The sequence below is a fragment of the Sebastes fasciatus genome, chromosome 23 (genome assembly GCF_043250625.1).
Source record: "Sebastes fasciatus isolate fSebFas1 chromosome 23, fSebFas1.pri, whole genome shotgun sequence".
Classification (NCBI taxonomy): Eukaryota; Metazoa; Chordata; class Actinopteri; order Perciformes; family Sebastidae; genus Sebastes; species Sebastes fasciatus.
The window spans coordinates 12131261-12144648 of NC_133817.1; the positions used below are offsets into that span (position 1 = coordinate 12131261).

Here is a 13388-nt window from a genome sequence, read left to right on the forward strand (position 1 = left end):
TTTCTCATCCGGGCCTCTTGTCTTGGTTGGCTTTAGTTTGATTATATTACTCCCCTCATGCCTGTGGCGGAGCCGGGCTGTCCTGCATTGTGGCGTCAAGGCTTGCGCAAAACTGGCATTTCTCTAGTGCCCAAAAAACCCATGGTGAGGCATTTGGTGTGCACCGGAGTTGTTCTCTCATCCTACATGCACCTCTTCACTGACAAAATACTTAACACCTCCCCTTAACTACCCCGGGCCGATCCAGGCGATCGCTGACTTTCACTCATCCGACCTTACATGGTGTTGTTTTCACTCGTAATCTACAAATGCACCGTCCTGGTCGTGCTTTCACCGTGTGTCTGTGTGGCTTCTGTGTTTTTGTTTAGTTGGCTATGTATGCATCTTTGTATAGTTTGTTTTAAAAAATGTATATGTGGCCAGACCTGAAAACTATCAATCAGACTCTAAAATCACAACGGGTGTAATTGCGCTCCACAATTATCATATTTTGAGATACCTTTTTGTCCAGTAGTTGTTGTAGTAGTAGTGGATGTGATCTCTTAACTGGCATGGCCTTCCTTAAAAATGTCCTTTTAATGCTCTCAACTTTGCAGCCCCCTGGAGATTAATCCGAACGGTTGACTTTTGTGTTACTCACCAAGATGACTAAAAATCTCATTTAACATCTTTTTATACTTTCAAAAAGCTTAACGTTGCACACTAAACCGCTGCCCGGTTTTTCGCCCTCAGGCCATTCAGCCTGCCGTAAAGGTCTCGACTAAAGTGGAGGAGGACAGGAAGGACGAGTCTCCGTCATCGTGGCGGCTGGGTTTGAGGAAGACGGGCAGCTACGGGGCGCTAGCGGAGATCACGGCCACCAAGGAGGCTCTGCGGGAGAAGGACACGACCGGGGTGATGCGCTCTGCCTCGAGCCCTCGCCTCTCCTCCTCTCTGGAAAACAAAGACAAAGAGAAGGTCAAATATAGTATAGGATATAGAAATATAAAAAGTAGTCATTGTCTTTCCTTCTTTTAGCCACATGTTTGTATTTGAAAAGGAATAAATCATCCATCGTATATTAGTGTTGTCACAATATCAAAATTATGACATCAATACGATACCCTGAAATGATTTTAGTAATATTTGACAAATCTTCCGTAAATTATCACTAACCCGGCTCCTTTATTGTCCCTCTGTCTACAGGAAAAGGATAAAGGAACTCGGCTCGCCTACGTAGCCCCCACCATCCCCAGGAGGCTCGCCAGTACTTCAGACATTGACGAGAAGGAAAACAGGTGAAACTCAGGAGCTTAAGTGGCTCCGTGCAAACATGCATTGGCATGAGCGGCTCCTGCTGCCCACTGCTGTGTGTTGCAGGCTTAAGGCCTCAATGCTCTGCATGGTGTGTGCAGAAAATGCTTTTTGTTACATTATGTTGTGCAGCAATTAGACTTTGAAATGACAAAAAAAGGGGTAGAATTAGGTTTATTAGGGAATTAGTATCATTTTCACATATCTGTCAGTATCTGTTTGGGGGAAGCCTGAGTTGTAGCTTGTGGTTCCCCAGGGATTCTACTGCTCTGATACGTAGCGGCTCATACACCCGGCGACGCTGGGACGACGACCTGAAGAACAGCGAAGGAAGCGCCTCCACCAACCGAACCCCCAGCTACCAGCGCAGGTTAGCCTCCAGTCTGCTGCGATCCTGCCAAAAAAAACTCCATCACCTCATCTCATCATCATCAGCTCCGTCTGATATGAAGTGTTTATCCATCGTGAGGTTGCATAGCTTTGGAACTGAAACCACAGTGTAGACAGCATTGATAGTCGTTTATCAATCATTCTACTGTGCATTTCGCTTGGATGATGTCATCAGAGATGCATGCTTTCCATGCACAGCAGCAGCAGCTACTGAGAACACTTTTTCTCTATCACTGCCACAAGAGTCTGTTGCATGACTGTACCTGTCCTGTCAGGTTGCTGTGCCGCTGAATTTGCAATGCATTACTCTTGACATTTTAACAGGCCTATATACCTGTCTGACTCCCAGATAAATCAAATTCCCAGGGTTGTTTGTGGCACAAAACCTAGACATGGACTCATGCTGCATGCATGTCATATGGGAAAAATACTACATCTATAAAAACATATTTAATCTTACCTTTTATATCTCTAAATTACCCTATTTTTAACCCTAAACTGTGTGTTGATCATCAAAAATGCACACTCCAGTTAAGAGCTGGCCCCATATGACATGAATGCACCAATAGTTTGTCAAAGCTTAATAGTCTTAAATATGTATGTTTCTTATATCTGTGTGTGTGCGCCTCCACCGCTAACATGCCTCTCTTGCCCACCCCCCCGCCTGCCAACACGCCAGCACGTCCCACACGCTAGCACTAGGGCGGAGCGGCAGCACGCGGGACGTGCCAGCCAAGTCTTCGTCCACCTCCAGCTTGGACCCTAACACCTGTAATACTAAACCCTGGCAGCCACCCACCTCCCACTACCAGTCTTACAGCATTTACCGCAGGTACACCAGCCTCCCCCGGGGGCACCACCCGTCCGTCTCTACACCCACCTGTCCTCTCTGACTGTCTGTCCTCCGCTCTGCTCAAGCGCCTACCATGTGTACTGTGTTGCATTTAATGTCCGTATGAATCTCGGAAAGGAGATGGTTGCGTTAACATTTAGAACTAGCCTCTGGATGAAGTCTGGTCCAAAGTAAAGGTTTAAATGTTTCCACAAACCCACCCACTAAATGCAGAAACTCGTCCTGCTGTTTCTTTGATTTTTAATGAAGCATTTCAGATTTTCTTTGATTGACAAGTCTGCTAAAGTTGAATACTGATGTCATCGAGTAATGAAACCTCTATACCACGAGTATGCTCATTTAGATTTTTACTGAAACAGCATATTTTATATTTTAAATTTCCTTTTTAAATCAATTATCATTATAATCAAAAAAATACATTGATCCATTCAGTCGTTTCACAAAGACAGTTAGAGCTACTTACAAATTAACACCGTAATATCACAACAGTTTCCTGTAGATTGATTCACTATTAATCTATTAAATTTGACGGCATATTAGGACCATTAAAGGTTTAAAAAAAAATTGAATTTCTGAAATTAAAGTTATAAATCTATGAGGGAAAAAAAATGGATATTCTCTGAGATTAAAGTGGTAAATCTACGAGAAAGAAAAAAGTCATCCAAATCTGTTTTTCTGAATAGGCCCACTTCACGGCAACGTCTCTTCAAAGTCTGGATACTTATGATAATATGGTGATTCTGGGCTAATATCACGAGTATTTCCTGTTTGCTAAATCTGATTGTAAAGTGTATTTGATTAGGTCATCCACTAAAGGCATAATAATACGGCAAGCGGTCTGTGGTTTGATGAGGTCGACCAAAAACCTTCTTTTCTATTGTTTTTCTCGTAAATTTGTGACCAAAATCTCAGAAAATCCGATTTTTTTTCCTCACAAATGTATAACCTTATAATCTCGGCCCATGTTCAAGTTTTTTTCTCGTTAATTTGCAAAAAAATGTATGACTTTAATCTTGGAAATTCTATGTAATACTAAATACATTTACTTGTTTACGTACAGTGGTCCTAATACGCTGTCATAATCAAGCCTAGGCTTCATTGACCTTTTCATAATGCAGTCAGAGCCGTCATCACTAGCATTCAGACTGACTGTCAAACAATGTTTCATTCAAACCTCTACAATTCAAAAAATGCAATATAGGCTCTAGAACTGTGAAGGAAATTGATGTCTGTCTCCTGCCCAATGTTTAATGCTTAAAATCATCAGAGTAAACATAAAGAGTTTCCCACCCATTTTTTCCCCTTTTTTTTCAACTAATAATCTCAGTTAATAATCAGAGCATCATCAACATAGCTTTATTTGTCTCCCGCTCTGGCTTACCGGTGACCCTGCTGTGTTTTATGTCTTGACATTTTGTCCTCCAGCGGCTCTTTTGGCAGAAGACACGAGGACCTGGGTTCCTCGACCACCTCCTCCTCCCCCACGACCACCACCACCTCCTCATCTGTTACCTCGCCCACAGGCCACCGCGGCCTGCTCTCCAGCCTGGGCTCCTCCTCCACCCGCACTGGCTCCACCAGTCTCACCAGCAGGTACATGAACAGAAAAAGGACATGCCGTACACCTGTAATACACACCTTCTAGATAGTCAACTAGTTTTGTAACTCTGTGGCTTTTCTCATAGAGGGTTTATTATCCCCAAATGACTGCCAGAAGATCTGTCAGGCTAGTCAAGTTTCTTTATGAAATGCTTGTGTTGAACAGGTACTGGTCAGAGGAGAGTGCAGAGAGGGAAAAGGACAAGGAGAAGGAGTCTGCTGCGGTCATCCCCACTATGAACACTGGCTCTACTACGACCACCACATCTACCACTACCACCCCCGCCATATCTACCACTACCACCACTGGCATCGTCACTGGCATCGTCACTGGCATTGTCACTGGCTCTGAACGACGCAGGTAACACACACACACACACACACTAGTGTTGTCACGATACCGAAATTATGACTTGGATAAGATACCTGCCTAAATAACTTGATACCGATACCATGGTAAAAACCTAAAACATCGGCTACAGTACTTTAGTGCCATATTTCGCTTTGTGCGTCTGCTTCGACGGTTGGCAAGAGCACTGGTATTTGCAGCGTGTATATGAGAGAAAACGGACAGTTGGCATGCCCGCTTTGCCTGCAGGAAGTGGAAGCAGAGCGCCGCACACACAGACTGCTCCGCTGTTATATCGACGCAACTCATAAATACGACTCTTATAAAAACACTGTCATTCTTAAAGTACTGATGCTAATAATATGGGCTGTAGTACCATTTTTAACTGCAGGGTATTGCGATATGCAACACATACATACACACACACAGCTTTTTATCTACATAACTCATGTTTGTCCTTATATGTAAATATTAGGGCTGACCTCGACCAAAGAAATTCTTAGGAAAAAGTCATTCAGAATGAAAAAAGGAAAAAATCAAAAGAAATCTTGGTCGACTAAGCCTGCAACGTCACATTCAAAATTATTTTTACCTCTAAAAATCTGAAAATGTGCACACATTGTTTAGTTATGTGCAGAAATTGAGTAGTTTTTCTGTAAAGAATCTTTCTTATATAATAGTGAATTGATGCTGTAGCATTAAAATGAGACAACGGGTTAATCTCATCTGGATTAGTATTAAATGTATATTTTAATTTGCTGATGCTGGCCTGTTATTGTCATTTTATTGTTATAAGCCTTATATATGATGGATATGATGCGTTTTGTTTGATCAATTTGTAGTTCAGATTTAGTTTATTTGGGGACGTTAATTGCTGTTGCTATTTTGGACTTTCAGCATCCCAGAGCATTATGTGTGTGTGTCTTTGGAAAAGAAGAGTTCTTAAGATGTTATCTTGTTTTATTTACTAGATTTGTTTATGTATGTTCATGAAATGTTCCAGATCAGATGGCTTGGATATTTGAACAAAGCATTAACTGTAAGCACCTTAAAGAAATATTGGCGTTAACCTTAGAAGCTGCCATCAGTCAAACAATAATCCGGATGCATTTCCTCTGTTTGAGAACGGGGTGTGTGATCTTTAACTCTGTACACAGTGTGGAGGGGAAGCAGAGAGTCTGTCCTGTGATAGATGGATAGTGTCACAGAAAGCATGTGTTTTGAGTGGGGTCAAGTGCTCGTCTTCCTGTTGCGCTGCTGAAATAAGCCACCTGTCATGGGAGTGGGGCAGAGCCGGGACCGCTCCGGCAACTTATCCTTATAAGGAAGGTGGGCAGAAGCTGCACTTTTTTTTCCTCCAAGGCCACGGCTCCGACGCTGCGCTGAATGAGATCATACCTCTGTGTGGCCGACAGAGGCACACTGAGAGAAAGAGCTAGAATAGCTCACTGTTTTATTTCCCAAACTGTGTTGCCTGTTGAGCCTAAACACAGACATAACTTAATGTAGTTTTAGCCACTGAGCAGCTCCACTGATGGTGCTCTACGATTAATATCCTCGCTCTGCAGTTTTTTATTGTGTGAGGGGAGAGCATTATTTTCTCACTTTCCCAGCTAGTCCAAAATTGAAAGCACCATCTACTGTAGCTAATACACTGACTATGGATAAGTACCTCATACATCCCCACTGCAAAACACCCAAACTATCCCTTTAAGGCACCATACTATCACAACAAAGCCAATTACAGATGTATTTATAAAAGAGATTTTAACTGAAAAAAAACTTATCCTTCCCCATCTCAGCAGTCATCTGAAGCTAGAGCTCAGTATTTTTGCTTTTATTGCCAAAATAACTAACCTTGTGTGTGTTTGCTTGTGTCTTTGTGTACGCCAGGTCATACCTGACGCCAGTCCGAGACGAGGAGTCAGAATCCCAGAGGAAAGCTCGCTCCAGACAGGCTCGACAGTCGAGGAGGTCCACCCAGGTTAGTCGACCAATATCACCTCCATCCCACCAAAAGAGTCACCATTTTTTACAAAGTACCAACAAGTAAAATGACAGAAGACTCCCGCATCAGGGTGACCTGTAGGTGCCCCTGGTTTGCATTATGGTTTTATAGCCATAGACTGTTTAAATAAATGTTATTATCTTGGTTGAAACGGCACTTTTTGTGTAAACAGGCAGCACTTAACATTAGGCCTGTACAAAGAGCTGATGATTTTACAAGCTGACAGTTTGGAAATTTATGACACTAAAAATTAAACATTGTAAAGCACCGGATTTTACTGCAGAGCTGGAAGATTAATAGTGAGATTCTGGATTTAAATAAAATAAAATAAATCCAAGCAAATAATACAACTTCTAAAGATCGTGTATTCCTCCTCTTACAGGGTGTGACGCTGACTGACCTGCAAGAGGCTGAGAAAACAATCGTCAGGAGTCGTCCCCCAAAGACCCGCGAGGAGGAGAAGGAGGAGAAAGAGAAGCAGGACAAGGAGAAGCAGCAGGAGGAGAAGAAGGAGTTGGAGACCAAGGAAGACGATTACCGGTCGAAATACCGTAGCTTCGAAGAGGTACATCTCTGCTCTGAGCTTTTTGTAATAACTTCTACACCTTGGAATATTTGACTACACTGTCCCTCTTACTTGTCTCCCCTCTCCTCTCTCCCTACCAGCGCTACCGGCCTTCGCCTTCCTCCTCTACCTCCGCCATTTCCACAGTCAGCACATCCTCCACCCCGTACTCCAGCACCACATTGTCCTCCAGTTCCAGCTCCCTCAACCGGCCCAACAGTCTGACGGGGATCACCTCCTCCTATAGCCGTTCCTCCAGAGACACGGAAAAAGGTCAGCGCCATTCCCATCCGAACACACACCTCTACAGCAGCTGGAGCTCCTCCGCACGGCGATTACCTCATTAACATTATGGTTCCCTTATAGCATTGGTTTTAAATCTGAAACATTGCCTAATAGGCGCTTTTGCTTTTCAATTTGACAGCAAATCCTCCTCCATCTCTCGGTCCGTCAACTCTCTTTCGTCCGGCGTGTGTGAAATCTGACTCCTGCTTCTCTGAGTTGTACAGAGCAGACACTTTCACTACAGTTTGTAGCATCTGTCGTCCGACTTTGTATTTATAACATGGCGCTGATACACGAAAAATGAACTAAATGGGTTTTATTTCTATTAAAAAAAAGCAAAACAACAGTGACAGCGGTGAGTGGGTAATGTAATCGGTGTATGTTTGAACACCGCGGAACACCAACTACTGTGGCAAGCACATATGTCATCTCAAAGGGCTTTACAGGCCCACAACAGGAGGGTAATTCTCATAAAATTGCCGCCACATAAGCATTGTGATCACAGTCACGATTGGGATGATGGTTGAAATGAATGACTAGTACTCCTACAGGTTACTGTATGAAGAGCGTACATATACCCGTGCTATTCGGGTGTTAGGGGCTTAGGACAGAGAAGGTAGAGCAGACACAGCTTTAACTATCATGCAAGTGAAACTGAAAGAACTTAAATGCCGTCCCTTCTGGTATAAAGCCATGTAGGAACAGCATGAGGATGATACTGGTCCACGTTCACATGGGCAAACTGCCACATGCTGATTAAGAGCGTCGAGACAGAAAGGGATTGGGTTGCGTTTAATATTAAGTCACTCCTCTCTTAACAAATAAATCCATGAAGCATCCCTGGGAAAAGGGAAAAGTCCGTTCAACTGCAGGAAACACTGACCTCTTTGTTCTCCCATGACCGTAACCTTTTTTTTTTTCTTTTCCCTCTGAACTCGAGCCAAGTCGAGGTTGTTGTCCCGATTGTGCCGTGTGAAGTCAAATCACTGCCTTGTTTTAACCTGAACTTTTCCATTTTTCACTTTGAATTAGGATTACTGTATGGGCACTTGCATTTTTTCTGTTGTGTGTAAGCAGACCCAATACAGTCCTGCCGGTGTGGGCGGGACTTAATTGCACTCTGTCTCTATGTAGTGCTAAGTTTTAACATTATTTCTTTTCTCTTTCTTCTCTTTATTGGGTCTTTTCATTTAGTTTCATTTTGGTATCTGGCCAGCTGTGTGTATGTGTAGTAAACCTGCTGTCGCTCTTCTCGATTGGACAGAAATGGACAAAAAGGAGGAGGAGAAGGAAGGAGAGGACAAGTCTCAGCCCCGCTCCATACGGGATCGCAGGCGGCCCCGCGAGAAGAGACGCTCTACCGGCGTCTCCTTCTGGACCCAAGATGTAAGACACCGATAGAAGTTTTCTTTTCTTCATCATAAGTATTCACAGCACTCTTGATGAGGTTCATAACACTCGCACAACCCCCCGAGTCTTCCTCTTTGATCATTTGGACGGTAACCCTTTTAATCTGCTCTTTTCAAATCCAGGGTGATGAAAATGACCCTGACCAGCAGTCTGACTCGGAGGAGGGCAGCACCAAGGGAGAGCCACAGGTAACGCAGATAAAAACTGATTTTCAAGCAGGAGCCCTCCAGCCAGGCCTTGTCTTGTGCGGGGCGACTTCCGTTTGATTCTTGCCCTTCTGCTTTTATTCTCTATTCTGGTCCTTCCTCATGTCTCATCTCATGAAGTCAAGGCCAAAGCAAGACTTTGATATTCACTTCTCTGCCCCCGTACAGCTCTGATTTCCTCCCCCTCCCTCTAATCTTTCCTTCTCACCCTTCTGCAGCCTTTGAATTTTTATATTCTCTCTCCCCCCTCGTTTCCATCTTCTGGTGATTGTCTGGTTGCTGGGTCGACCTTGCAAACCAAAAGTGACCTCAGCCATAGATCAGTGGGTTTTCAAAACATGCAGACGTACAAAGGAAGTCTCGGTCACCGGGGTCAGAGCGCGCACATGAATGCGAGTTTTTTCCAATTTGAAGTGAGATTTAAGAGGAACGGAAACACTTTTCGACCTTCAGTTTGTGCTCTTTTGTGCAAATAAAGTCACTGTAAATAAGAATTTCAACCAGCGAAGACCAAAATGAACGTCTTCCAGTCCCTGAAATAGAAATAGAAACTATGAATAAGCTTTTGAATCCAATTAACTGCGTTCATACTCTCCGTGGAAGTTCGCAGCCCTTCGTAGGGCAGAAAGGGCAGTGTTGTGAAAATATTGCTGGCTGGATGAACATCCTGTTTGAACGGGGAGTGTCTTTTGCAGCATTAACATAGCAGAGCAGACAGTAGTCGTTTACTTGAGAGCAATCAGCAGGGATACACAGCTTCAAGCCATCACTCTCAGTAGGACAGTAGAAAGGGTGGAGCAGCAACAACGGAGCACTAAATAGGAAACAAGCAATTATCTCTGCATGGAGATTGGAGAGCGGACAGGAAAAGCTTTCGAGTCTCTTCTTTTCCTGTCCTGGTACTCTCAATTAAAAGCACCAAAATGTTAAAATACGTTTTTGAGAATATGTTTAACAGACTCTTAAAAGAGTTTACTTTGCAAAGTATTGAGACTTATCGGATAAAATCATCATGTTTTAAAACTCAGAACACAAAGTGAGGACAATGAGGCTGTTTATCTGATCAGCTGTACTTCTCTGCTGATCATTTTCTTTGTAAGGCTTCAGGACGCCTTGACTCAGATTGTAGTATTGTTGTGTCGCCGCCCTCCGTCCACCTCAGGAAGCCGACGGCAATTTTAAAATAGCTGGAAGCCCGACCCTCCGTATCTGATGTCTGGCCCCGTTTCTCAGGGCCGCTGCAAGAAAGCCCAGCTGGCCCGGAGACGCAGTCGGCCTCCAGGCGCTCTGCTGGCACGACAGCTGTTTGGGAATATATGGATTTGCATGCAGTGCCAGTGCAGAGTGTGTGTGTGTAGGAGGCAGATTGCAAAGGAGTGAAGTTCAGGTGCTGATGCATTCAGAGAGAGGATGTAGAATTTGAATCATCCCATTTCATCCTGCTGTTCACTTTTTGTTTTTGTATGTATAATGTTATTACAAACGCACTACTGTCTATGCACACGTATAAGCAAGCAGTCCTCCAGTGTTCACTGACTGATAAGATTAAGTATATTTGACTAGCAAAAAATCATATATACGAGACTGATCAGCCGGTCACCCGTCATTGTCGATCGATCGGTGCATCTCTAGTTTCATTAAGTGCTTTTATCTTTTATTGACATTAACATTTACTTTCATTTTTGCTTTCTTACAGAGTGACAGATTGTCCAGGTATGTTTCACCCCCTTCATATTATTATTATGATCTTTCTTATTATCCTTTATACTGTAGCTTTGATTTTAAATGCCCGTTTTTTTTTTTTTACCGTTGTAGGAACGAGAGCAGCACTTCATCCTTAGACCGCAATGACACTCTTTATAGCCGTGGCTATGGTGAGAGTCGGAGGACATACTCGAGCCGACTGGATAGAGACGACACCACTGACTATAAGAAGGTACGTAATACTGCTACTTCAGCTCATTTGGATCCTGGGTTTAATTCTCAGGACTTGCAAATGATACAGCACACAGAAAAACAGATGCCTTGTTGGTGGTTTGCTCGTTGAACGTGTTGACTGTTGGACGTGTTTGTCCCCCTCCCTTCAGCTCTACGAGCAGATCCTAGCTGAGAACGAGAAGTTGAAGGCCCAGTTACGTGACACGGACCTGGAGCTGGCAGACTTGAAGCTACAACTAGAGAAGGCCACACAGGTACACCGAGCTCTCGCTGCTACGGCTGATCAGTGTTGATATAAAGACGATTAAGATGGCTGATGACTTTTAATTTATTCCCATTGTGCAGAGGCAGGAACGCTATGCCGACCGATCACAGCTTGAGATGGAGAAAAGGGTAATGACGGAGTTTAATAACTCTTATCACAAATGAACTTTACTGAAAAGATGTTTAACTTCTGTCTCTCATGTTGATCTCAAACTAGTCCTTGTGTTATAATTTGATAAATCCGACCTGCTTTATAACACTACCGATGGGTTTATGTCTGAAGGTAACAAGCAGGCCCCAATATCATCTGGGTGGTGGTATGATAACCTTAACCTGACTCTCTGTATCAGTCTACTCTCTGCTGCTGGCTGTCGTGTCACACATGTAGTCGGGGTCAAAGGGACTTCCTCCCTCCTCGCCACCCAGAACACTGCCACCTTCTCTCTCACCTGTTTTTGAACCTCAGAGGCAGCGTGTGGTCACCTCTTCTTCAAGACTGCTTATTTTGTTGTTTTTGTGTGTGTGAAAGTGTGTTTATCTCAAGTTTATGGAGGAAGTAGAACAATTGTAGACTGTTGAATTGCTGTTGAAAGAACCTGTGCATGTGTGTGTGTTTTATCACTCATTCAGTAATAATGCTGCAAAGCTGTGTAGCCATGAAACCTTAATAACCCCTCTAGATTTGTAAAATCAATCCAAAATTTTAAAGCCACATTTAAAGCTACTACGAGGAACTTTCATTTTGTGTCGCTTTTGGCCGTCGTCGTGGAAAAAAGCCGTAGTGTTTGACCTAAATGCTTCAAAGCTTTGACCGTTGCCATGGTAATCGACCTCCAGATCAGTATTCAAATGCTTAATTTTTTGTCTTTTTTATATATATATATATACTGTATGTAATAATAATGTACAAATCCCCAAATAGCCCATGAAATAAGCAATAATCCCACACAACATTATTCATATTCAAGGAGTTTCTGGTGAACCTGTAAGTCGTTTCGTCGTATGATTTTGCGGGGGAATCGGACCTGACTACACCGATGAAGAGCGTTAGGAATAACTATATAGAAACGGCCAATCTTCTCGCTGACGGTCTCGTTTACTTACGTAGGTCAAAAAGAGGAATCCGTATTAAATTGACACTGTTTCATAACCAGTTAAAAGTTCCTTGTAGTGACTTTAAAACCATTTGTCTTCACAACATCCTTTATAATACAAGAATGTCCTTTTTTTATTGTTCAAAAAAGACATTCAGACTAGAGCTGCAACGATTAATTGATTAGTTGTCAACTATTAAATTAAGCAGCAGCTATTTTTATAATAGATTTCAGTAATTTGTTTAAGAAAAAGAAAATTGCAGCTTCTTAAATGTGAATATTTTCTGGTTTCTTTACTCCTTTATGACATTAAACTGAATATCTTTGATTTGTGGACAAAACGAGACATTTGAGGATGTCATCCTGGGCTTTGGGAAACACTAATCCACATTTTTCACCATTTTATAAACCAAACAACTATTTGATTAATCGAGAAAAATAATCGACAGATTAATCGTCAATGAAAATAATCATTAGTTGCAGCCCTAATTCTGACCCTCATTAACTTAGCATCCAACACAACCTCTACATCTCCCCGCCTTCCATATAAATAATGTATAGATCACTGAAGTGTGAACTGGCTGTTGCTTGCAGACGCCTCACAAGAATTGCGTGTGTTCAAGTGTGTGCTGTCGCTACACCCTCACCATCTCCCACACCTGATTTTATGCAGCGTTGTAGAGCGCGTACCACAGTTTTCTGCTTATCGCCTCTATGAAACTGTCCTGAGTTAACCTGCTTTCCTTCCGCCCCGCAGGAAAGAAGAGCTCTAGAAAGGAAGATATCTGAGATGGAGGAGGAACTTAAGGTACCAGCACACACACACAGTCACACACACATGCATTATATTCTGTGTTCATGTAAGGTGACGTTTCAATTTAATGGAGTCGAGATCACAGCTAGTGTGTAGGTGGTACTTGTGAGTTATAGTGCTAACAGCTGTCACTTCAGTCTGAGTGTCCCTTTATATATAAATCTGGGTAGCTCACTTTTTTTTTGTTGGTTTAATAGGAGCGGTGAGACATTTCACATGCTTTGATGCTTAAAACATAATATGGATTTATTACAAAATTAGTGTTATGTGCATCGTTTTTCCATTAACTTCTATCAGATATATAACATGTGATGGCGCCT

General features: G+C 42.8%; 1 protein-coding gene across 8 annotated transcripts in view; it reads left to right on the forward strand.

Moving 5' to 3' along the window:
* ppp1r12a (protein phosphatase 1, regulatory subunit 12A) overlaps window positions 1–13388 on the forward strand; it is a 58558-nt gene that overhangs the window by 39631 nt on the left and 5539 nt on the right. For 4 of the 8 annotated variants that reach the window (XM_074625307.1, XM_074625306.1, XM_074625308.1 and 1 more), the window contains exons 10-25: window positions 733–957; window positions 1186–1277; window positions 1550–1663; window positions 2363–2515; window positions 3962–4129; window positions 4302–4496; window positions 6378–6468; window positions 6875–7057; window positions 7159–7330; window positions 8607–8728; window positions 8875–8940; window positions 10655–10671; window positions 10774–10894; window positions 11046–11150; window positions 11242–11289; window positions 13012–13062. In XM_074625307.1, the coding sequence (XP_074481408.1) occupies window positions 733–957; window positions 1186–1277; window positions 1550–1663; window positions 2363–2515; window positions 3962–4129; window positions 4302–4496; window positions 6378–6468; window positions 6875–7057; window positions 7159–7330; window positions 8607–8728; window positions 8875–8940; window positions 10655–10671; window positions 10774–10894; window positions 11046–11150; window positions 11242–11289; window positions 13012–13062 (1923 nt within the window). Of the gene's footprint in view, window positions 1–732; window positions 958–1185; window positions 1278–1549; window positions 1664–2362; window positions 2516–3961; window positions 4130–4301; window positions 4497–6377; window positions 6469–6874; window positions 7058–7158; window positions 7331–8606; window positions 8729–8874; window positions 8941–10654; window positions 10672–10773; window positions 10895–11045; window positions 11151–11241; window positions 11290–11443; window positions 11478–13011; window positions 13063–13388 lie in introns of all 8 variants that reach the window. The other 4 variants (XM_074625312.1, XM_074625313.1, XM_074625311.1 and 1 more) reach the window with 3 other exon arrangements.